Source organism: Erythrolamprus reginae, chromosome 2 (assembly GCF_031021105.1).
Source record: "Erythrolamprus reginae isolate rEryReg1 chromosome 2, rEryReg1.hap1, whole genome shotgun sequence".
Taxonomy (NCBI): Eukaryota; Metazoa; Chordata; class Lepidosauria; order Squamata; family Dipsadidae; genus Erythrolamprus; species Erythrolamprus reginae.
In genome coordinates this window covers 192,790,327-192,815,069 of record NC_091951.1, presented here as the reverse complement: position 1 = coordinate 192,815,069, position 24,743 = coordinate 192,790,327, and the positions used below count along the sequence as shown (strand labels likewise).

The window sequence follows — 24,743 nt, the reverse complement described above, 5'->3', positions numbered from 1 at the left end:
ACACAGGTTCTCCTCCTTTATCAGCTGAGCTGTATGTATGTATGTATTTATGTATGTATTTATTTATTTGTATATATATATATGTGGGGGGGGTGTATATGAATACGTGTGTGTGTGTGTGTGTGTGTGTGTATGGTTACATATTTTTGCTGATATGTGAAAAGGATTTTCGACAGAAAATCAACCATTTGATACACGCACACCAACCCCATATATATGGTTGATTTTCTGTCGAAATCACTCTGTATTCCTAAATATGTATATATATTCCCAAATTATATATATAATTTAGGCTGGGCCTAGAGGCAAAAAGGAGCTGTGACGTTCCTTCAATATACTAGGGTGATCCGACATAAAAAAAACATATAGCTCCTCCCTGGTACAGAGCTGAAGGGATCAGGTCTGGTGGCCTAGAAGTTAATTCTCTGCCTTACAAGGCAGAAGCTGCCGGATCGAATCCCAGCGACCAGTTAGGTCCCACAGAGTGGGTCTTCTCCGGGTCCCGTCAACTAAACAATGTCGTTTGGCGGGACCCAGGGGAAGAGCCTTCTCTGTGGCGGCCCCGGCCCTCTGGAACCAACTCCCCCCAGAGGTTAGAATTGCCCCCACCCTCCTTGCCTTTCGTAAGCTTCTTAAAACCCACCTCTGCTGCCAGGCATGGGGAAACTGAGATATTCTTTCCCCCTAGGCCTTTACAATTTTATGCATGGTATGTTTGTATGTATGTTTGGTTTTATAATAAGGGTTTTTTTAGTTGTTTTAATATTGGATTGTTACATGCTGTTTTTATTATTGTTGTTAGCCGCCCCGAGTCTGCGGAGAGGGGCGGCATACAAATCCAATCAATCAATCAATAAATCAATCAATAAATAAATAAATAAATAAATAAATGGTGTGGCTAGCTGATGAGGCCAGAACAAGGACAAAATGGTGCCATCCTAGTCTCCCTTAATTTTTAAATTTCAGCAAAAAACATGTGATATATATATACATAATATAAAATATTATATATATATATATATTCTGTTGAATCTTTTTCATTATCATTATCATTTTCATTATCAGCAAAATATATGTGTGTGTGTATACATATATACATACATACATACATACATACATAAATACATACATATACTGTATATATGAAATAACAGAGCCATCATGGTTGGTTAAACATTTCTGAAGCTTTTCAGTGCTGCTGTGCTTTCAAATAAAAGCTTTATGTGCTTCCTGTCTGGCACAGCTGATGAATTGCTTCTTTGTTGGTGAAGTTCTTTCTAGTTCATTATTTTAATTAAGGGTCTAGCTATTTTTACTTTAATTGCAAATATTTTTATTTAAAGAAAAAGAAAAGCTTGATGAGGGGGCAATTTGGACTAAAGCAGTAACCGGGGCTGCTTTAAACCTTTTGTTATTGACATTTTTTTCCAGTTTCAGATTCTCCCATATAATCCATGTGTTCATTTGTGAAGATAATCACATATCTTTTTGTTTTTTAAAACGCTTTTGGAGAGAAAATGTATATAGCAATCAAAAAGCATTTTCCCACTGTTAGGGAGACAGCCTCTTTTCTAGCAGGAGAGCTGAGGTAAAGTGACAGTCTTGTAGGAGGTGTTCCCGCCTTTGAGCATCGGTAGAGTTTGTTGGCGGAAAGTGGGCACATCTCACCTCCCCTGAACTCTCAGTTCTGAATAATGGGGCCCTGTCTCTTAACGTGATTCATAGAGCTGAGGAAGAGAAGGAGCAACTGTCACGTCTCTCTGTTGATCAGAGAAAAACAACAACAACTGAGCCATATCAATCCTTCCATCATAGTTCAGACAACCAAGGACTACTCATTTACTCAATGAGTGCCTTTGTCCAGTCCACAAACTATGAGTGTTTCTGTCCCTCAGGATATGTAGGAAAAAATATAATCTAATCTAAAAACAACAAAAATAACAACAACTCTATCCCAGGTAGTTCTTGTCTTACAGAAGTTCATTTAGTCATTGGTGAAATCTACTTACCTTCCCTATCGGTTCAGAAGCGCCCACTTTTTCACCCTCTGCGCATGCGCAGAAGGCTTTACGCAGGCACAGAGGGTTCATGGTGACATCCAGGTGGGTGGGCGGAGCCTCCCACTGCTGCTGCTACCAGTTCTCTGAACCAACAGCAGCCGCCGAACTGGTAGCATTTCACCCATGCATTTAGTGACCACTTGAGGTTATAACGGCACGGGGAAAAATAATTTGTGGTCATTTTTCACACTTATGACCGTTCCAGCATCCCAGGGTTACATGATCAAAATAAAAGACACTTGACTGCTGATTCATTTATGATGGTTGCAACGTCCCAGGGGTCATGTAATCAACCTTTTGCGACCTTTTAGTGAGCAAAGTCAGTGCGGAAGTTAGATTCTCTTAACAATTGTGTTACTAACTTAACTGCAGTGATTCACTTAACAACTGTGGCAAGAAAGGCTGTAAAAAGGGGGGAAATGCATCTAATAACTGTCTTGCTTAGCAATGTATGTTTTGGGCCCAGTTGTGGTCATAGGTTGAGGATTAACAGTATTTGTTGAATTAAAAGCATTTTCAATTTTTTGGTGGCTATGAGGAGGAATGCAAAGAAGGACAATGTCGGAGGCTACCTGGGTAAAGAGTCGGGATGTCAGTGCTGATAGGTTAGTCAAGCAGTTCCATGAAAATTATCCGAACAAGCCAAAGGGTCCCGGAGGGGGAAAGTAGGATGGTTTGGAACGGTGCAACCCCTAGTCTCAGGGGAGGCCGCCTGTCAGGCCCAAGATTTAAATGTGAATTCAAAGGCTGGCCTGACACAGTAAAGGAAAAAAAATGTTTTGTTTTAAGTGAGATTACATGCATGTAACACACATTCCTTTCACGCAGAATCTAAAGTAACTGAACACAGGAAGGAATTAGAAATCTCTGCATTGGATTTGTCCACATGATTGTCAGGCGAACAATTGAGACATCTGAGAAAATAAATGAACTTCCACATCTTATTTCTTTAGCGTAGAGTCATATTTATTAACAGAGCCAAATTTGATTCAACATGCTGCATTCCAACTTAAGGTCCCTTAAGATTACATCCAGGTCAAAAAGCTCATCTACTATCCCCACACCCACAAGGACAATCATGTGGACAAATTCAATGCCGAAATTTCTAATTCCTTCCTATGTTCACTTACTTTAGATTCTGCGTGAAAGGAATGTGTGTTACGTGCATATCATCTCACTTAAAACAAAACATTTTCCCCTTTACTGTGTCAGGCCAGCCTTTGAATTCACATTTAAATCTTGGGCCTAACAGACAGGTCATAAGTCGAGAACTATCTGTACTTCTGACAGTTTGCCTCCTTGGTTTTATTTTATGGTTTGTTTACGACCATTTGGCACAGGTGCTGTTCAGCAATTTATTTTGGATTTTGAAATCCGTGTCCCTGTTAACAGAAGGGTTGAGCCACTCAGTACTCTGCCCAGAAGCCATGGATTGGGAAAGTGAGGAGGAACAGAAAATTGCTTTATGACTGACAAAAAGTCTAGGACTCATTGCTTCACTAAATTTAGATCAAGCAATAAAAGGGAATGAAACTTTGCTTTGCAACTGTACCCAAATATTGCTAGGCACAACGTTGCTTGGAAATAGAGGAATAAAAATTTGTTCTGACTGACATAGGAGCTGGCCAGTCAGCATTGTGCACATATAGCTTCTGCTTAGGTAAGATTCATGGCACCGAACCAGATTATCTCAGGGACCGCCTTCTGCTGCACGAATCCCAGCGACCAGTTAGGTTCCACAGAGTGGATCTTCTCCGGGTCCCGTCAACTAAACAATGTCGCTTGGCGGGACCCAGGGGAAGAGCCTTCTCTGTGGCAGCCCCGGCCCTCTGGAACCAACTCCCCCCAGAGATTAGAATTGCCCCCACCCTCCTTGCCTTTCGTAAGCTACTTAAAACCCACCTCTGCCGTCAGGCATGGGGGAATTGAGTTCCTCTTTCCCCCTAGGCCTTTACAATTCTATGCATGGTATGTATGTATGTATGAGTGGTTTTTATATTAATGGGTTTTTAATCGTTTTTAGTATTAGATTACTATTGTACACTGTTTTATTATTGCTGTTAGCCGCTCCGAGTCTCTGAAGAGGGGCGTCATACAAATCCAATAAATAATTTTTTTTTTTTTAAAAACCTTGGATGTAGTTCTGGGTTAAAAGCTGGACCTTTGCCACATTTTGGCCAGTGTGTTTCCACTGAGAGCTCGCCCTTAAGTAAGCTGTGCTATTGGAAATCAAATCCCAAACGATCACATTATTAAATAATTGCCAGCTTCTCGCCTTATAATAAGCTCTTTTTGCTGGTTCTGGAAGAGTAAATAAATAGATAGCTAGCAGACTGAGCCCCAGTGATGAAGAACAAATGCTCCTGGGGGTGATTAGATTAGCATTTCTAATCTGTGCGTAGTAATTGAAAGCCAGTTAACTCAAAGCACAGCAGGCCTTCAGTTTCAATCCCTGAGACATCGCCCTCAAATAAAGCAGACCCGTGTGGTTAACCATATGGCAGCTACAGGATCCTCTTCAGTAGGATTCTTGGGAACCAAGGACCTTGCAAATTTTATCTTTAAAATTCTTTGGAGTAATTATTGTAATCACCACCGCAGAAGCTTGTTTAACCAACATCTCCAAGTGTTATAATAAGTGCTTTGTAAAATTCCCTAGGATACATTTCTTTCTGCTGACAGGGAAATATGGAGGTACATGTGACTCTGTCCGTCACTGCCATTGTCGTAATTGGTGGCAGTGCTGAACTATCCCTGGATTAATTACATTGACCTTTTGTTGTGAACCCTAAATAGTTCATAGATATGACTCTGGATCTTGTATTTTAATAAAGATGATTTTGTGTTTAGAAAACATCAAAGGAATCATTTTCTTCTTTTCGGAATAGCTTTCTTTTAAGTACTTCAGTACAGGTAATCCTTGGTTAATGCCCATTCATTCAGCAATTACAGTGTTCCCTCGATTTCCGCGGGGGATGCGTTCCGAGACCGCCCGCGAAAGTCGAATTTCCGCGAAATAGAGATGCGGAAATAAATACACCATTTTTGGCTATGGACAGTATCACAAGCCTTCCCTTAACACTTTAAACCCCTAAATTACCATTTCCCATTTCTTTAACAACCATTTACTCACCATTATTACTGGTATTCCCCATTGAATAAGACACTTAGTGATCCTCATATTTATAAACATTATTTATTAACAATAATTATTTTTTTGTTATTTGCAAAAATTATTAGTTTGGCGATGACATATGACGTCATTGGGTGGGAAAAACCGTGGTATAGGAAAAAAACCGTGAAGTATTTTTTAATTAATATTTTTTTAAAAACCGTGGTATAGGCTATTCGCGAAGTTCGAACCCACGAAAATCAAGGGAACACTGTATTTGAAATTACAAACACACTGAAGGAAGACTTGCCTGGCCTCTAAAGTTATGACCATTACAGCAGTCACATGATCATAATTCAAGTGTTCAGCAACCGACTCACAATTACAATAGGGACTCACAATTGCAGTGTCCCACAGCCCCACTATTGTGATTTGTGACCTTCATTGCCAGCTTCCAACAAGCAGAGCCAATGAGGAAGCCAACAGGAGGCCACAAATAGCAATAATAGGAAATCTCCCTTTATGGCCACAGTAGGCCTTGCCGTCATAAATGGGTATAGTCACATTATGTCAAGCTTTATAGCCACTGGCACTTAGTGGTGGAGTTCCCAGTTCCCAATTAACTGAGGATTACCTGTAAATCAGACTAGAAGTCCTTCAGGACTTGAGATACCTTCAAAATAAGCCAGTCTGTCCTTCTCTTTCTGCACTTCTACCATCAGAAATAGCAGTGTTCAATCCCTGTTAAATGATACCTTCTTTCTTTTAAATGTTGATCATTATGTTAGAGTTAATTAGCATTCCCAGAGCTTCCCTAAATGGTAATTACAGCCTTGCAACTGTTTCAGCAAAGAACAGGGCCTAACCTGATTAGTGCCTCAACAGAGCTGGTGATGGGGCACTGGGTGATCAAGAGATTGGATGAATTTATAAATGAGACTAGAAATGAGATTTTACCATATTAGGATTGGGACAAATTTGCAAGTAGGTGCTTGATTTCTGTACATTTTTAGTTTTAATTCATAACTGTTAGCATAGCCAAAATTTATGAGGTGTGGTATGTAACTATAGCCTATATCTAAATAAAAGACAGCCGACACCTTGGAGGAATTCCTATTTTATCCAATGGAAAGAAAAGGCAACATGCTGAAAATAACTGAGCTAATTCTCCTGTAGGCTCTTTGGAATGAATTCAGCTGCATGTATTTTGCTTTAATAAATCCAGCAATTTAGCAAAAGCATGGTTTCTTTCTCAGAATGGATTACATGTCACAATAAATTTACTAATCTCTAAGGTGGCTATAATCGCTCTATTGCTAGTATATTTGTAAGATACTTCTTGAAGAAAGCATTGAATCCTAGATCACTTTTTCCCAACTTGAGTATCATTCAGATGTGTGGCCCCGAATTCTGAGGTAGTCACAGGTGAGAATTCTGGAAATGGGAGTCCATATAAATAAGAGTGCGCTCAAGGTGGAGGAATGCTTTCTTAGATATTTATTTATTTATTTATTTATTTTATTTATTCGATTTTTATGCCGCCCTTCTCCTTAGACTCAGGGCGGCTTACAACATGTTAGCAATAGCACTTTTTAACAGACCCAGCATATTATGGTATGAATACTACCCTGTCTGTTCTAAGATCCAATAAAGAGTAGTAGCAGCTCTCTTTCAGACTTTCTAGAATCAGACTGATTATTTTGATGTCTGCACTTTAGATATTTTCAGGCTGATAAGGCCATGAATTTAAAATATGTGACAGTTTTCTAGTGGTTCTATTGCTCCTCTCAATGATATTGGGTATTATCCATTAAGATATCTTTCTTGAAATGTTATTACAGAACCTGGAGGCATCTTCACCCATTTTTAATTGAAAGAGAAGATCTTGGGAAGCTAGATCACAGATCCTATTGCTCTCCTATATCTCCTATACCTTTCTTTTATTTCTTTATCTTTTCTTCTATTCTTTCATTGATATGTTCTATTGTTATACCTTCTTTTCTATTATTTCTTATATATATTTTACTATGAGTATCTCCTCTGTAACCTTCATCATGTATTTTTTTATTATTATTATTTATTAGATTTGTATGCCGCCCCTCTCCGAAGACTCGGGGTGGCTAACAACAATATAAAAAGACAATGTAAACAAATCTAATATTAAAAACAATCTAAAAAACCCCAATTTAAAAAGAACCACTCATACATACAAGCATACAATGTATAAATTCTATAAGCCTAGGGGGAATAGACATTTCAATTCCCCCATGCCTGACAACAGAGGTGAGTTTTAAGGAGCTTGCGAAAGGCAAGGAGGGTGGGGGCAACTCTGATATCTGGTGGGAGCTGGTTCCAGAGGGTCGGGGCCGCCACAGAGAAGGCTCTTCTCCTGGGTCCTGCCAAATGACATTGCTTAGTCGACAGGACCCGGAGAAGGCCAACTCTGTGGGACCTAACCGGTCGCTGGGATTCGTGCGGCAGAAGGCGGTCTCGGAGCCTTACTATGTGTATATAGATATATACCCACTAAAACCCTCATTGTGTATTGGACTAGATAGATAGATAGATAGATAGATAGATAGATAGATAGATAGATAGATAGATAGATAGATAGATAGATAGATTTTTAAAAACGCTTGCAATATGAAAGGAAGCTTGTCTGGATAATACAAACAGTTTAATGGTGGCTTCTAACCCAACTATCTTTTTTACAGCTCTAACCAGCTTTGAGGTGGTGATACAATATGGGCTGGCTACCCCTGAAGGACTTGCTGTGGACTGGATTGCTGGCAACATCTACTGGGTGGAGAGCAACCTGGACCAAATTGAAGTGGCTAAGCTAGATGGAACAATGAGGAGCACCTTATTGGCTGGGGATATTGAGCACCCTCGTGCCATTGCCCTAGATCCACGATGCGGGTATGACTCTGAATGTAGGGGTTGGAGAAAAATATGGGCAGGAACTAATGGTGGGAGGTTAGGTACCGCAATAATTTGACCATGTGGATTTTAGTAAAATGGGTTAATCTTTTAATTCATTAGCAAACCTCAACCTGCATTTAATATTTGCATGAGAGGAGGCAGTAAACCAAATGCTCACCAGATATTTTTATCCTTAGGAGGGGACTAGGTTTATTCTGGGATTTGATTCAAACATGGAAAAACCATAGAATGCTAGTCATGGTCACTGAATTTAGCATCAAGAATTGGCTGGTGTTTTGTTTATAAGCAAGCTTCTAGTTTTTACCAGGAAGATGTCCTGATTTTTATTATTTATATAATATCCTATAGAATTTTAAAAGCAAATAGGTGTTCAGTTTCCTTTTAAAGGGTATGTCTGCACATTCCTCAGCGGCAGAAATTGAATTATTTCCTCTCTGTAGTGAAATTTTGATAGACATTCCAGGTTCATAAATATATATATATTACCAGTGTAGAGGGATACTGTCTATTCCTCCCTAACCCTTTTGTAAGAGGTAGGTAGGATCGATCATAAGCAGACTATTGAAGAGCACTGGAATATTTTCAACAACACTTAAAAAAATATCTATCAAGGAAATTGTGCTATGTGCATACAGACTTTCTGAACTCTGTAGAAACGAAGCATTGCTTTTAAAAGCATCATTTTGTAGGATTTGCCTGCATTTGCATTCAACAGCTATGGAGTGTTGCAGATTGGATTGATATCAAATCACTGTTTAGTGAATGATTTACAGTGAATATTGCAGTGTTTCCCATGGCTGAAGATGCACAGGTGAAGATGTATCTTTTTTAACTCTGTGTGTGTTCACCTTTCCCCCCACCAGGATTCTCTTCTGGACAGACTGGGATGCCAGCCTGCCTCGCATTGAGGCAGCTTCCATGAGCGGCCAAGGCCGACGCGTCATTCACAAGGAAACAGGCTCAGGAGGCTGGCCAAATGGGCTCACGGTGGACTACCTGGAAAAGCGTATACTGTGGATTGATGCCAGGTATGGAGCAGCCAGACACCAAATATTCGGGGGTTGAGATTCAGGGTAGAAATGAGTCATTTCTGGGAGGGAGGGATTTTTATTGAGAAGCCAATCTAGATCCTCTTAAAATGTCAACATCTTTCCCTTTATAAGAATCTAGGTTTGGCATTTATTAAATTTCCACTGACTACTTCAAAATGTTGCTGCTCTTGCTACTTTTTCCTTCCTTCCTTCCTTCCTTCCTTCCTTCCTTCCCTCCCTCACTCACTCACTCACTCACTCACTCCCTGATTCCTCCCTCCCTTCCTTCCTTTCTTCCTTTCTTCCTTCACTCACTCACTCACTCCCTGATTCCTCCCTCCCTTCCTGTATTAGCCTCAGAGATAATTTTACTTAATGAAAGATTCATTCATTCATTCATTCATTCATTCATTCATTCATTCATTCAACTTGACTGATATGCCGTCCAGTCCCACAGGACTGAGGGTGGCTGAGTCACATATTGAATGTATTGAATGTAAAGATCACATATTGAATGTAACAATGCCAGTGTAATATAGACTACTACCGTAACTGCAATTGGGAATGGTTATCTTTGTCCAAGTTACGTTTTCACTCCCCTCCCCCCCCCCCCCCCCCCCGCCTCAGAAAACATTGAAAACCTGGAAGCATTTTCTTCCTGCTCTGTTAAAAAAGCCTCTCTGTCTGTTGGGAGTAATTCTACCTCAATTGCACTTTGCAGAGCTGTTATTTAATTGAGGAGAAAGAGAAGAGAGTCTCCTATTTTGCTGTAATATCCCATTGAGTCTTTTATCCTGAGAAGGCTGTAAGAATACAATAACTTCCTCTTTTCTGTCTCTCATAGTAACGATACGCATAATTATTATAGTTACTATATTAATGTAATAAAACCTTACTAAGTAAGACATTATTTGGCTAGCGTATTAAATGCATTTTTTTTTTGCTGTAGATTAGAGACTAATAAACAAATCACTATGTTTTATAACAAACTTGGCATGCCTTTAATAGACTCCAGGGCAACATAAAATAGGTATTTTGGCTTGCTTTCCTAGAGTGATGCATTTCATGCCAGATTGCTTTCTGAAAAGAAAAGCTTTTGATCACGTTGTATTTTTCCATTTATAAGTACCATATTTTTTGGAGTATAAGATGCACTTTAGTATTTGGGGAGGAAAATAGGGAAAAAATAATCTGCCTACTAGGTATTCATCTGACTAGTCTTTAATCTGGTCAGCTTCAGCACATTAGTTTGCTGGTTTTGAGCCCACTTGCTTGCTTTTTATCCCCTGGTTGGGGGTAAAAAACAGTTTCTAAAATACTTCTCTCTGCCTCTTAAGAGAGAAACAATGACAAAATCAGGCAAAAAGAAGATTGCTTAGCTAGCAAAGCACGGAAGATGCTTCACTGTTAGCACCTAGTTAGGGCTGAAAAAAGGCTCAGTTGATTGTCGGAAGGAGCGGCAATGAAAGAAGCAGGCAAAGGGAAGATCGCTTAGCTAGCAAAGCACAGAAGATTGCATTAGCACCTTCTAAAAAAGGGCTAAAAAAAGCTTAGTAAAAGCTACATTCAGAGTATAAGATGCAGCCAAAATTTCAGTCTCTTTTAGGGGGGAAAAGGAACGTCTTATACTCTTGCTCCCTCCATCCTTCGTCTTTCTTTGTTCCTCATGTCTTACTTGAAGCTTCTTTGCTTAGCCATATCTTTCATTATTTATTTATTTGATTCATCAGATAAAAATTACGCATTCGAACAAGGAAAATTTAAGAAAGTGATCTTGTTGTACCAGTTCTACTTTGCACCGACATGTTCCTACGCATCTCTTGATCCTGTGTCTCTTGCTTCTCGTCTCTCCTTTTTCCCCCGCTTGTGGCAATGTTGATGCTCAGTTGTCATCTTCTTTCCCCAGGTCAGATGCGATCTATTCTGCCCTCTATGACGGCACCGGGCACATTGAGGTACTACGAGGGCATGAGTACCTGTCACATCCCTTTGCTGTCACCTTGTACGGTGGCGAGGTGTACTGGACTGACTGGCGCACAAATACTTTGGCCAAGGCTAACAAGTGGACAGGCCACAACGTCACGGTCGTGCAGCGAACCAACACACAGCCCTTTGATTTGCAGGTCTACCACCCCTCTCGCCAGCCTTTAGGTGAGCCATCATAAGGGAAAGGGGACTGGGGGAATGACATCAGGTTTCAGTCTGTGAAGTCAACGTGGGCACCAGAAGTTTGTCACAATTGCCACAGCTACCTAGTGCTGTGTTTTAGGTAGCTAAGTCTACCCCCAGAGTCTTTGCATCTAATGGATACAGGAAGAAACAGTGACCTCCAAGGATGTGCCAATGAAGCGGCTAGTGGAAGTTAGTTGGGTAAAACTAGATTAACTATATCTAAGAGTGGGCTTTCCCCCTTTTAATTGGTGCTATTCCTTTTTTTTTCTTAGTGATGATAGTCCCAAAGGTGCTTTCTCCAAAATGCAGCTGGATTTTCTTGGGGTTTTTTCCCCTTTGCTTCTCATCCAGAAATGTTTTCAAATAAAACAACAAATTTGCTTCTCATCCAGAAATGTTTTCAAATAAAACAACAAAAGAAGAAAGTCCAGTTGTCTTTTGAAATAAAACACCTGTGGGACAACCATGGCTAGATAATTGAGGATTTCCACCGACACTTGGAGATGGTAGAAATTTCACGAGACTCTTCATAGGCAAACCATGTGCTCTGCCAATGAGTATGGTATGCCCCAGGCATCTATATGCCCGTTTTTGGTATTGTATCTTTCAGTAAGATGAGAGAAGCAATTACAAGTGAATTAATTATTTGATCACAGAAGTAGAGAGTAAACCATTTCTCCTTTTTATTCTCCAGTCTTCGAATAAAGGCAGAGATTCTGGATTTAATTACACTGCTCTGGGACAGTACTATCCTGGATCCATTGCCATGTAGAGCTTATTTTTCAAAAACAAATGTCTATATCCATTTCTTTACCCGCTTGTATCAATTTCTAAAAGACTGACTTTCCATAGTATGTTTAGTCATAAGCAAGACCTGTGTGCTATAAGAAATTCTAAATTATGAGGCAAGGGAGGAGCAGTTTTAAACTAAAATAATTCCTGCTTGGTAAATTGCAGAGGCCACTCTAATTCAAGTATGGCATAATGGATAATGGTCTCCTTATATGGTGGTAAGATGCATATATCACATATTTTGTGCACTTAATCTGGGTCACTTAAAATCCTGGAAATTCCTATCATCAAATATGCCTAAATTGGAAGGGGAAAAAATTATTCCAACAGTGATACTATTATACTTGGCATGGATAGATGGACACCCACACCAAGGACTGGCTTACCAACTTATATTCTGAGGTTGATGGAAAAATAACAGAATTGCCTTCAAAAGACAACAAGAAACAAATATACAGTAATATCTGTATATTACTTCACTTTGGAGTGGTGCAGTGCCCTAGAGATGGAGCTTTGCTCATAATCAGGAGGCTGTAAGTTCGATCCTAGATAGAGGCAGATATTTCTCCCTCTGGGCACACTGAGAATTAATCAGCTGAACAAAATTCCGTATTGGTGACAGGAAGGGCATCCAGCCATTAAAACACTCTGCTAGCTCCATTCAGTTGCCCAGACTCCACCCCACAAGGGATTATGGGGTCATTAAAAGAAGATGATTAAAGTTCCACTATGTTTTATTATTAAAAATGAGATGAAGATTTTTATATAATATGAAGTACAGTGGTACCTCTACCTAAGAACGCCTCTACTTACGAACTTTTCTAGATAAGAAGATGTTTAAGATTTTTTTGCCACTTACAAACCCGAGCCTCCAAAACTGTAACCGGAAAAGGCAGAGAAGTCTCCGTAGGACCTCTCTAGGAATCTCCTGGGAGGAAACAGGGCCGGGAAAGGCAGGGAGAAGCCTCTGTGGGGTTCTATAGGAATCTCCTGGGAGGAAACAGGGCCGGAAAAGGCGGGGAGAAGCCTCCATGTGGCCTCTATAGGAATCTCCTGGGAGGAAACAGGGCTTCCACCATCCCTATGGTTTCCCCAATCACACACATTATTTGATTTTCCATTGATTCCTATGGGAAAAAATGCTTCTTCTTACAAACTTTTCTATTTAAGAACCTGGTCACGGAACGAATTAAGTTTGTAAGTAGAGGTACCACTGTACTTGCACTTAGAGACTACTTTCTGATGATTTGGAAATCTTCCGGAGACTATAGGATTGGCTTTTCTCCTGGTCTGTCTCTTACATTCTCTTTCTTGGCACTTGCACTTTTTAAGGCAGTAGGGCTGGGATCTCCAAACTTGTCAACTTTAAGACTCGTGGACTTCAATTCCCAGAATTTCTCAGCCAGCCATGAAGTCCACGAGTCTTAAAGTTGTTAAATTTGGAGACCCTTGCTCCAGGGAAACCAAAAGTACAACCCTACAATGCTGGACAATCCAGAAGTCCAGTGACCTTTTCCCCTTGGGCTATATATGCCATATGTGCCGTGACCATCTATACACAGAGCTACGCATTCTGCTTTCTTTAGAACAAAGTTATGAGGAATGTAATTTTACAAACTTTTTGTTCTTTTAGCTCCCAATCCTTGTGAGGCCAATGGAGGAAAAGGCCATTGTTCCCACCTCTGCCTCATCAACTACAATGGCACTTACTCCTGTGCTTGCCCCCATCTGATGAAGCTGGATAAGGACAATGCCACCTGCTATGGTAAAGGGAGTGAATGGGATCCAGGGTAAATCGGGAGTTTCTCCTGCAAAGATAGATAATTTGAGATTATAATTGTGCTTTATCGCTTCCTGTCCCCATCTTTCCCATTTATTTTAGCTATTGATACCTCCCAGGATATCGTTCAGAATGGTTCACAGCTTTTTAGCAAATGAGGTTTATTATCAATATCTGCCAATAATATGGAATGCTTGTCTGGCTGATATGACTATGCAAACCTACTTATTTAATCTGTTTAAGGAAATGATTATTTACTCAGCTTCTGTATATCTAAGTTAATTAAAACTCTTCTGTTTGTCTAAAGTAAAAAAGTTAATTAGACACACTTCTGTTTAGTTAGCAAGCACACCTTGATATGATTTGTCTGTATACTTCGTGTCATACATTACCAATTTAGCATTGTAACTAAATTACTAAAAGTTAATCTTTTATACTTGTATACACAAGAAATTAGTTACAAAAAAATAAACACAAGTCTAAGAAGACCAGAGTTTCTGAACATGGGAGCTGCTCAGCTCAGAGAGATCTCTTTATAACTTGGATAAACTTTGCTCAAGAAATCATGTCTCTTTGTCTATGATTCCTGTTTAAATGTGTAGATGTGTTTTCATTCTCTTGCATCAGTTTCTAAAAGACTGACTTTCCATAGTATGTTTAGTCACAAGCAGTGTTCCCTCTAATTTTTTTTTGGGGGGGGGGGGGTGGAAAAATATAGTGTCTCAGCAGCAGTCCCTTTGGGACTGGGCGGCACAGAAATATTAAATAAACAAACAAACAAACAAACAACCCACCCTGTTTTGCCTCAGAGAATTTCAAAATAAAATACTGTACTGTGTGTCTATAACAGTGAGCTCATAATAGGGCAACTCTATCAATATCAAAATGCCACTTAAATAGTTGAGCTAGTTTCAAACTAGATTTTGATTTTCTTTCTCTCTTCCTTACTCCCATTCTTTTTCTTTCTCTTTTCCTTCCTCTCTTTTTTCTATCTGTTTCTCTCTCTTCCTCTCTTCCTCTCTCTCTCCCCTTCCCTCTCACTCTTTCCCTCTCGGCTTCTGGGCAGGTTTGGAAAACTCTGAGTTGATGATGATTTTTAAGTGAGCGATTGCTCACTGCTCAGCTTAGAGGGAACTATGGTCACAAGCAAAACTTGTGTGCTGCAATGGAACATCTAAATCAGGCTAGGGAGGAGCAGTTTTAAACTAAAGTAATCCTTTCTCCGATAATTTGCATAACTGAAACCCAAAAGCAGGTTACTTTCCCATCTTTCAGACTAGATGTTTATTGATTGATTGACTCAATTTGCTAAATATTTATAAATAATTCAGTGGAGGGAAAAAATTAAACTTGCCCTCAGTCTAAACTTTGGAAACTTTTATACCCCAGATCTATGCCATTAATGAATAACCTATTGAAGAATCTTGCAGGTTTTTGGAAAGTCTTTATACTTGCAGAGTCCTGATGATAGTGAGTTTCCATTCACCTGGTCTTGCCTTTCCTCCCCATCTCCAGAATTTAAGAAGTTCTTACTTTACGCACGCCAGATGGAAATCCGAGGGGTGGACATTGACAATCCTTATTACAATTACATTAACTCCTTCACTGTGCCTGACATTGACAATGTGACTGTGGTTGATTATGATGCTCTGGAACAACGTCTCTACTGGTCAGATATCCGCACACAAACCATCAAGCGGGCCTTCATCAATGGAACTGGCGTTGAAACGGTTGTTTCTGCAGGTATGAATTATTGATTGATTGATTGATTGATTGATTGATTGATTGATTGATTAGATTTGTATGCCGCCCCTCTCCGGAGACTCGGAGTGGCTAACAGCAGCAATAAAACAGTGTACAATAGTAATCTAATACTAAAAACGATTAAAAACCCATTAATATAAAAACCAAACATATATACATACATACCATGCATAGAATTGTAAAGGCCTAGGGGGAAAGAGGATCTCAGTTCCCCCATGCCTGACAGCAGAGGTGGCTTTTAAGTAACTTACGAAAGGCAAGGAGGATGGGGGCAATTCTAATCTCTGGGGGGAGTTGGTTCCAGAGGGCCGGGGCCGCCACAGAGAAGGCTCTTCCCCTGGGTCCCGCCAAGCGACATTGCTAAGTTGACGGGACCCGGAGAAGATCCACTCTGTGGGACCTAACTGGTCACTGGGATTCGTGCAGCAGAAGGCGGTCCCTGAGATAATCTGGTCCGGTGCCATGAAGGGCTTTATAGGTCATAACCAACACTTTGAATTGTGATCGGAAACTGATCGGCAACCAATGCAGACTGCGGAGTGTTGGTGTAACATGGGCATATTTGGGAAAGCCCATGATTGCTCTCGCAGCTGCATTCTGCACGATCTGAAGTTTCCGAACATTTTTCAAAGGTAGTCCCATGTAGAGAGCATTACAGTAGTCGAGCCTCGAGGTGATGTGGGCATGAGTGACTGTGAGCAGTGACTCCCGGTCCAAGTAGGGTCGCAACTGGTGCACAAGGCGAACCTGGGCGAACGCCCCCCTCGCCACAGCTGAAAGATGTTTCTCTAACGTGAGTTGTGGATCGGGGAGGACGCCCAAGTTGCGAACCTTCTCTGAGGGGGGCAGTGATTTCCCCCCCAGGGTAATGGACGGACAGATGGAATTGTCCTTGGGAGGCAAGACCCACAGCCACTCCGTCTTGTCTGGGTTGAGTTTGAGTTTGTTGACACTCATCCAGGCCCCAACATCCTCCAGGCACCGGCACATCACTTCCACTGCTTCGTTGGCTGGACATGGGGTGGAGATGTATTATGAATTACTTACATTGTCCTCTCTGTTGCTTGTTGGCTATTTTTAAATTAAATTCTAATATTTAATGGACAGCTTTTTAAAAAAGCGTTAGAATATTTAACTTTTAATTAAATCTAATATCAGGCACAAATAACCAGGAACATTCATTGAGTTGAAAGCAGAGAAAAGTTTATTATTACTACCTTTACACAAGAATCTGGTCAAATAATAGTTAAAGCTAAATTGGCCCAAATAAGGGTTAAAGGAAAGTTACAAGAGGCTGGATTTGAGTCTCTTGTGGGAGCACAAAGATTCCAAACTGGTGACATATTTAACCCCACTCTCAGACTCAGCCTGCAGGTTTGCTACACCTATATTCCTTGCAGTTTCTTATCATTATTCTACATCAGTGATGGGGAACCTTTTTTTGCTTAGGTGCCAAAAAAGGCAGCAAAAAACAGGCCCAGCAGGCATACTGGAAGTTTGTTTCTGAACTTCCGATAGGCCCGTTGTGCTGTTTTTCGCCTTCCCCAGGCTTCAGGAGGCTTTCTTGAAGCCTGGAGAAGACAAAAATGACTTCCCTCACCTTCCAGAAGGCTGAAAATCAGCTAGCTAGTGTGAATATGTGTGCTGGAGTTGACATAGGACAACATCTTGTGTGCCCTCAGCAGGGGTGGGCTACTGCCCGGACAGAGGGAAACGCAGTGGGGTAGCGAAAATAGAGCTCCACCCCAGAGCACCCAATTTGCACTGAAAGATGTTGAAGGAAAATGCAGGGCGTGCTGCATAAGCCACAATGTGGGAGTAAAAATTTTGGTAGCCCTTCACTGGCCCTCAGATATGGCTCCGTGTGGCACCCGTGCCGTAGGTTTGCCATCACGGTTCTATATCATGGATTAGCTACTTTTGCAATCAGCAGTTATCATTGTGGGATTCACTGAGGCTGTGTAAATAACAACACAGAGACTTCTCACAAAACTCCCATCATTTTTCAGGGTTTTTAAAAAGTTTTTTTAAAAAAAATTATTATTATATATTCGACGTCTTTGCCACCCAGTCCCAAAGGACTCAGGGCGGCTTACAACAGCGGTACAAATATAAGAATAATACAAAACAGTAAAAGAAGTTGAACAGTTACCTGCGATTAAAATATACAAACTAAAATTATGGGAGTAAATGGGCAATATGACCCCTTCTGGCAGCACATCCTAACTTTCTTTGTATTTTTCTATGTCTATTTATTTATTTGTTTTATATATCCACCTAGATATATGACTTTGGGCAGCTAACAGCAGTTAAAGGAATGCACTGTTATCACTTTGCAGATTTACCCAATGCTAATGGCGTGGCTGTGGACTGGGTCTCAAGGAACCTTTTCTGGACCAGCTATGATGCCAACAAAAAACAGATTAATGTTGCCCGGCTAGATGGCTCCTTTAAGAATGCTGTGATTCAGGGCCTGGATAAACCTCATTGTTTGGTGGTTCATCCTCTTAAAGGGTAAGTCTGAATCAACCAAGAATGCTGACAAGTTAAACAATAGGATGAAGTCTCTCAGAAGCAGACTGAAACATTTCATTTTCCTTTTAAATTAATAGCTTTTTAGTATTATTTCTGAATTTATTAACTGCATGTTATTTAAACAAGACCCATGAATCAAGGTTTGCTGTTGGTTTATTTCACTACAGTTCAACTACAACTAATGGCAGTTTATCTGGGAAATGTTAAAAGCTGAAACCAAAGTTCCTTGTTCCTTGTTGTAAATTCATCAGAGGGAGAAGCAGGGTTCTTCAAGACATATCCTCATGATAATAACATACTGTGTATATTTCCAATGAATGTATAATCTGAATAGGGAATTAAATGGAAAAACTAGAATGGCAATTATGCAATTTCCCTGCTTCTTTCTCAGGATTTTACAGCGATTTAATTTTCTTATCTTAACTTTTTTTTCACTTTTAGGAGTAAAGAAAACTAAAAAACAAAGTTAAATCAGAGAAATAAGGTTTATTTTTACAATACATTTCCTTTTTTAACCTTAGGATCTGCAAGAATGTAATATAACATAGGTCCCATAATTCCAGAGTAAGATAATATAACATTTTTAGGTGTTTTGCTGTAACCTTCAAATTTTTGCTGGTGGGGATCTTTTCTTTGGCATGTACTGAAGTTCTTAAATGTTGCTTGTTCTGTTCAATTTTTAAGCTCTTCTTGCAAGTTACTTATGACTTGATTGTTCTCTTTTGTTCTTTTGTTCCTTTGTTTCATAGGAAACTCTACTGGACAGATGGAGACAGCATCAGTGTCGCCAACATGGATGGAAGCAACCGCAGCCTTCTCTTCCCAAACCAAAAAGGACCTGTTGGTATGGAAGTCACTTGCATTGTTTCTGTCGTAGCATCAGTATTGTGACGTGACGATAAAATTCATGGAAATGATATAATTTGCTTCATCTCCATTGTGTCAGTTCATATGTCTGGTTTATATAATCAGAAATAACAGATTGCTCCTTCCTCCAATTGATCTGTTACTTTTTTAAGGCCACCCGTGACAACGGTTTACGTACAATCTTCCCTTGCTGCTTATTCTTGAGTTCATGCTAAAATAATAATAATTTTTTTTTAATGTAAGGGCTCTCCATTGACTACAAAGAAAACAAGCTGTACTGGATAAGCTCTGGCAATGGGACCATCAATAGATGCAACTTCGATGGCAGTGGTTTGGAGGTGTTGGATGCTATGAAGAGCCAGCTACGCAAAGCCACATCATTGGCTATAATGGGTAAGAGACAGTGGGCAATGTATGGTTTTTTTTCCCATGCTGCGATTTGCATGGAGAGTAGATCTTACATGTTTCTAATTTCTGTGGTCTTATTTACGTAGAACCTTTTTATGACTTATAGCAGAAATCTCATTTCCTAAAGTTTTGCTTTTGTTTTCAAAAACATTGTGGTCTTCTGTATTCAGAACCTATTTCATTCTTTTCTAAAAGTAATGTGATTTCCTTCATTAAACCTCTATGGTAGTTTTTATCATAATACTCAGTTGAAAACATCTACTGTATATCTAAGATGTACTGCATTAGTATTCATATAACCTATTTGGGAACTATATTCTTCAATCTATTTTACCATTGCCAAAAATATGCACTGCTCAAAAAAATAAAGGGGACACTTAAACAACACAATATAACTCCAAGTAAATCAAACTGTCCACTTAGGAAGCAACGCTGACTGACAGTCAATTTCATATGCTGTTGTGCACATTCAACTTTGTACAGAACAAAGTATTCAATGAGAATATTTCATTCATTTAGAATTAGGATGTGTTATTTGAGCGTTCCCTTTATTTTTTTTTTGAGCAGTATATTTTACAAAGAGTTAAAGTCTTAGAATTAACTGATGCTACAAAAGTTAAATTCCTTCTTTTTAGTATCTAAGCACAACTTAGCATGATTGCTAAAGCTTTTAACAATGCTTTTGTTAAACGGGGCGAACTCATTACTTGTCCCAGCTTCTGCCAACCTAGCAGTTTGAAAGCATGTGAAAAATGCAAATAGGAAAAATAAGGTGGGGAAGGTAACAGCATTATGTGCGCCTTTGGCATTTAGTCATAGTGTCCACATGACCACGGAGATGTCTTTGAACAGCACTGGCTCTTCAGCTTTGATATGGAGATGAGTACCGCCCCCTGGAGTTGGGAACAACTAGCACATGTGTGCAAAAGGAACCTTTATATAATATACTTGTATTTTATAGCCGCATATGTGGAAACACATCTTTAATCTTTTTGTTAATTTGCAAATACAGGAATGACAATAGATATTTTCCTGTCTGTTCTGAGCACGAGTACAGTATTTCTCCAAGACTCTTAAAAATCCACTCCTTGAAATAATAGTCTCTTTTTTTATTGACACCAGCTTAGATACATGAAACTTTAGCAAGGTAAAATGCAAAGCATGAAAACTGAAGCAACTTCTTTTGACTTGAAATACTCTAACTTTTCTGAGACGCATTCCTAACATTCCATTCTCGGCTTGCTCGGAGATAAGGGAACTATAAATCACCACTTTTAGTTCATCACTTACTGGGCTTCATAATAGATTCAACAGTGCAGCTTCTGTTTCATTTCTGAAAGTAGAGCATAGGTTTTTCACTCCTTTGTTGTAGGAAACACTAAATCTCCACCATTCTCTTTGATCAGTGTTGTTAAACCCCGCCTTCACTTCCTGTTCTAACCTGGAAATGATATTTTAAAATCCACAGAGCTGTTCATGTGGATTAATACTTTTTACCTTGGATCTCTTCCCTTCTTTTTGCCATTCGATATCTAGGATCTAACATTCATCTCCTGATACATTTCCCTCACTATCTGATAGGGGCCAACTTCTCATTGTCACATCAGCCCCCTCTGGTACGCCCAGAGGGGGCTGATGTGGGGGCTATCTTCCTCACTCTCAACTTCCAATCCCTCTGGCTGCCTCCCTAACCCAGGATAACCTAAGGGACCTGGCTCATCGTCCTCAGAATCAGGCATGTCCTGAGACTGACAAGGCTCACTCACAACACAGTCTAATACCAGAAACCAGAAAACCACCCAGCTAATGCTACAGCAATTTGGGGAAACTGATATTTAACTATTTTAGTTTAAGTTTACCTGCTGGTCTATATTTATTTATGTATTTATTGGATTTCTATGCCACCCCTCTCCGATATATAAAAATTAGATGCGTTATTCCTGGTATTCAAGATTTTCAGTTCCAGCCAGCATAGCCTATGTTTACATTAAAATAAGTAGCTTGCTGGTTTGGAACAAAATTCATCTAGTTCAATATTATAAGGTTAGAGTGCTTGAATGCATTGCATTTGCTGGATAAAAGTCAAATTAAAAGCATCTTAACAAAGAAGCATACTTTTTCAAGTTAATTATTTTTTTAACATAGGTTAAAAAAATTTCAACGAGTGCTACAGAGTACAGTTACTCCTTATTTAATAACCTCTCATTCAGCAACTGTTCGAAATTATAATTGTGTTGAACAAGGGAGACTTATAACTGGTCCTTGCATTATGTCCATAGTCACATGATTGTAATTTAGATGCTTGGCAACCAGCTCACAATTGTGAGGTTGCAGTCATATGATTACCATCTGTGAAGTTTACTATCAGTATCCAACAAACGAAGTCAATGGCGAAGCTAGCAAGTGGCAAGGTCATGTGACTATAGGATACTGCAACTGCACGAGATTTGCCTAACAATAACTAGGTGTGCCAGAGCGGCCGTCTTAAGTCAGTGCAGTCACACAACATTTTATTACTGTGATGCTAAATGACAAAACATTTGGGCCCAATTATCATTGGTAAGTAAGGATTACTATATGTTAAATATACCTCCCCACTCATTTTAGCCACTCATTCCAGCTGATTGCTGGTGGTTCTTAGATTACAGCCATTTGTTCAATAACTGTTATCATGGCGATGCATGAATAGGTCCTCACAGCTCTGGCCAACACATCATCTCTTCACAGTCACAATCTGCTCACTCGTTGCCCAGTTTGCAATTATCATGTCGCAAGCACAGCGATCATCATTTCCAACATTCTTTTAGCTTCCCTCAAGCAAGCAAGCCAGAAATCAGAAGTCGCAGTCGTGTAAGGCAAATCTTGCTTGATAACCTGTGTTATGATGGCAGCCAGTCCCGCCAAGGTTGCCATTGCTAAGTCATGTGACATCACACTATATGACGTTGTTGTTTTAACAACAGCAGTTCGAGTTTAGATTGTTGTCTTAAGCTAAACATGCAACTTTTCCTTTGATTAATCAACTAGAACAGTGATGGTGAACCTTTTTCCCTCAGGTGCCGAAAGAGTGTGGGCGTGCGCTATCGTGCATGCGTGAGAGCCCACACCCATAATTCAAAGCTTGGGGAGGATGAAAACAGCTTCCCCTGACCCCCGGATGCCCTCTGGAGGCCGGAAACAGCCTGTTTCACAACTTCTAGTGGACCCAGTAGGCTCATGTTTTGCCCTTTCCAGGCTCCAAAGGCTTCCCTGGAGCCCGGGGAGGGTAAAAACACCCTCCCCCATCCCCCTGGAGGCTCCCTGGTAGCCAAAAAATGACCTCCCAGAGCCTCTGTGTGAGTAAAAATCAGATAGCTGGCACATGCATGCACATTGAAGAGGTGCTAGGGCAACGGCTTGCATGCCAGCTCCATGTGCCATCTGTGGCACCCGTGCCATAGGCTTGTCACGCTGTGTATTGCCAGCCCCAGAGACATTCAGAGACATTCAGTAATTAAATAGTTAACCGTGTGTATGTTAATTAGCTCCGCCCATGATGATGTAAAATCCTGTCTAGATAGCCAGCATCACTTCCTTTCTTCTAGGAAGGAATCCATTATTCTTTCTCTAAATCTCTAGCAATGTTGACGTACAGTAAGAGCCTGGGACCAGGCAAAGTCGTTTTATTGTTTTTATTAATAAAGGTAACTTCGTTTGAAGCCGTTTCTGTAACTTTATCCGTCGCCTCCAGATTTGATTCATCATAGCTCACGCGGGCTGTGATTTATTCTCAAAAATCTGACAAGGCTTGCCATCACTGAACTAGAATCTTTGCAATCGATTAAAATCTTTCAACTCATCGCTTTTTCAGTCTTCTGGCCAAGATAAAACTATTCCACACTCCATTCTTCTTCTCATCTCACTTCCTTCCCTAAGATCATATTGGTCAAATGTTTACTGGGTTTCTAACATTGTGAAAAGAATTGCAGCATTAGTAACAATAACTTTCATGTCTAAATTTGTCAAGTGGGGAGCAAAACTGCATTGTTTTCAACTGTGAGTACCTTCATGACATGTGTACACACTTCCCCTTTCTCATGTAGGTGATAAGTTGTGGTGGGCTGACCAGGCCTCTGAAAAAATGGGCACCTGCAACAAGAAAGATGCGTCGGAGGCAGTTGTGTTGCGTAACAGCACCACTCTTGTAATGCACATGAAAATCTACTGTGAGATCATCCAGCAACAGGGTGAGTGTGGAGGGCTGTTGAAGTTCTGATGCCAGGCAGCCAGTAGAGGAGAAGTGTTGGCTTGTCTCGGTATAGCTAAGCTATGAAACCTTTGACATCACCGAACAGAGAATTTTAACAGAGCGTGGATGTGTGATAAAGCCAAGACACAGACTTAGTTAAATAAGTATTATTTACATATAAACAAAATATAGACACAATCCAGAATAAGCACGAAGCAGATACAGGATAATAAGCACTGAGCAATTACAAGCTTAGAAGCACAAAGCAAAATATAATATAGATAATAAGCACGAAGCTTATACAAGAAGATATGCACGAAGCATAAACACAACTCCCCCACTCAGGCAAAGAGAATGACTGAGCGTCACAGCCTCATTTGAGGGATGGATTACTGGCGCCCTCTAATGACATACCAGCTTAGAATTATTTAACTGTTTAAGTGACAGTACAGTTTTTACAGTAGCAACTGTAACATTTAAAGTGACAGTACAAGTTTACAGTGGCAAACCCTAACACTCATGTACTCTTGTACTAACAAGAAGTAGATTGCAAGGAAGCATAACAGAGACTCATGAGTTTCTAGGTCAGGCAGTACCAGGGGGAAAAATTGTGTGCACTTAAAATCCACATAATTTGCTTGCCTTATCCTAGGAAGTCTAGTTTTGAATTGGTGTCATTTAGACAATTTAGACCAAATGAAACATACTTTTGGGAGGTCATTGTACCATTGCCCATAACCTTGCATGCTTTTGGGGGATTGGTGTGTACTTGCCCAAATGTTTGGTTCAAATCCAGTAACATCACCCAAATTTATTTATGTTTTCGGTTTTTTTTAATGCCGCCCTTCTCCTTAGACCTAGGGCGGCATACAACATGTTAGCAATAGCACCTTTTAACAGAGTCAGCCTATTGCCCCCACAATCTGGGTCCTCATTTTACCCACCTCGGAAGGATGGAAGGCTGAGTCAACCTTGAGCCGGTGATGAGATTTGAACTGCTGACCTGCAGATCTATAGTTAGCTTTAGTGCCCTGCAGTACTGCACTCTACC

General features: G+C 40.1%; 1 protein-coding gene across 3 annotated transcripts in view; it reads left to right on the top strand.

Moving 5' to 3' along the window:
* LRP1 (LDL receptor related protein 1) overlaps positions 1 to 24,743 on the top strand; it is a 469,165-nt gene that overhangs the window by 306,413 nt on the left and 138,009 nt on the right. For all 3 annotated transcript variants that reach the window (XM_070740967.1, XM_070740966.1, XM_070740968.1), the window contains 9 exons: positions 7,887 to 8,091; positions 8,979 to 9,143; positions 11,053 to 11,297; positions 13,744 to 13,875; positions 15,406 to 15,633; positions 17,994 to 18,168; positions 18,939 to 19,033; positions 19,300 to 19,449; positions 23,547 to 23,690. In XM_070740967.1, coding sequence (XP_070597068.1) covers positions 7,887 to 8,091; positions 8,979 to 9,143; positions 11,053 to 11,297; positions 13,744 to 13,875; positions 15,406 to 15,633; positions 17,994 to 18,168; positions 18,939 to 19,033; positions 19,300 to 19,449; positions 23,547 to 23,690 — 1,539 coding nt within the window. The remainder of the gene's footprint in view (positions 1 to 7,886; positions 8,092 to 8,978; positions 9,144 to 11,052; positions 11,298 to 13,743; positions 13,876 to 15,405; positions 15,634 to 17,993; positions 18,169 to 18,938; positions 19,034 to 19,299; positions 19,450 to 23,546; positions 23,691 to 24,743) is intronic.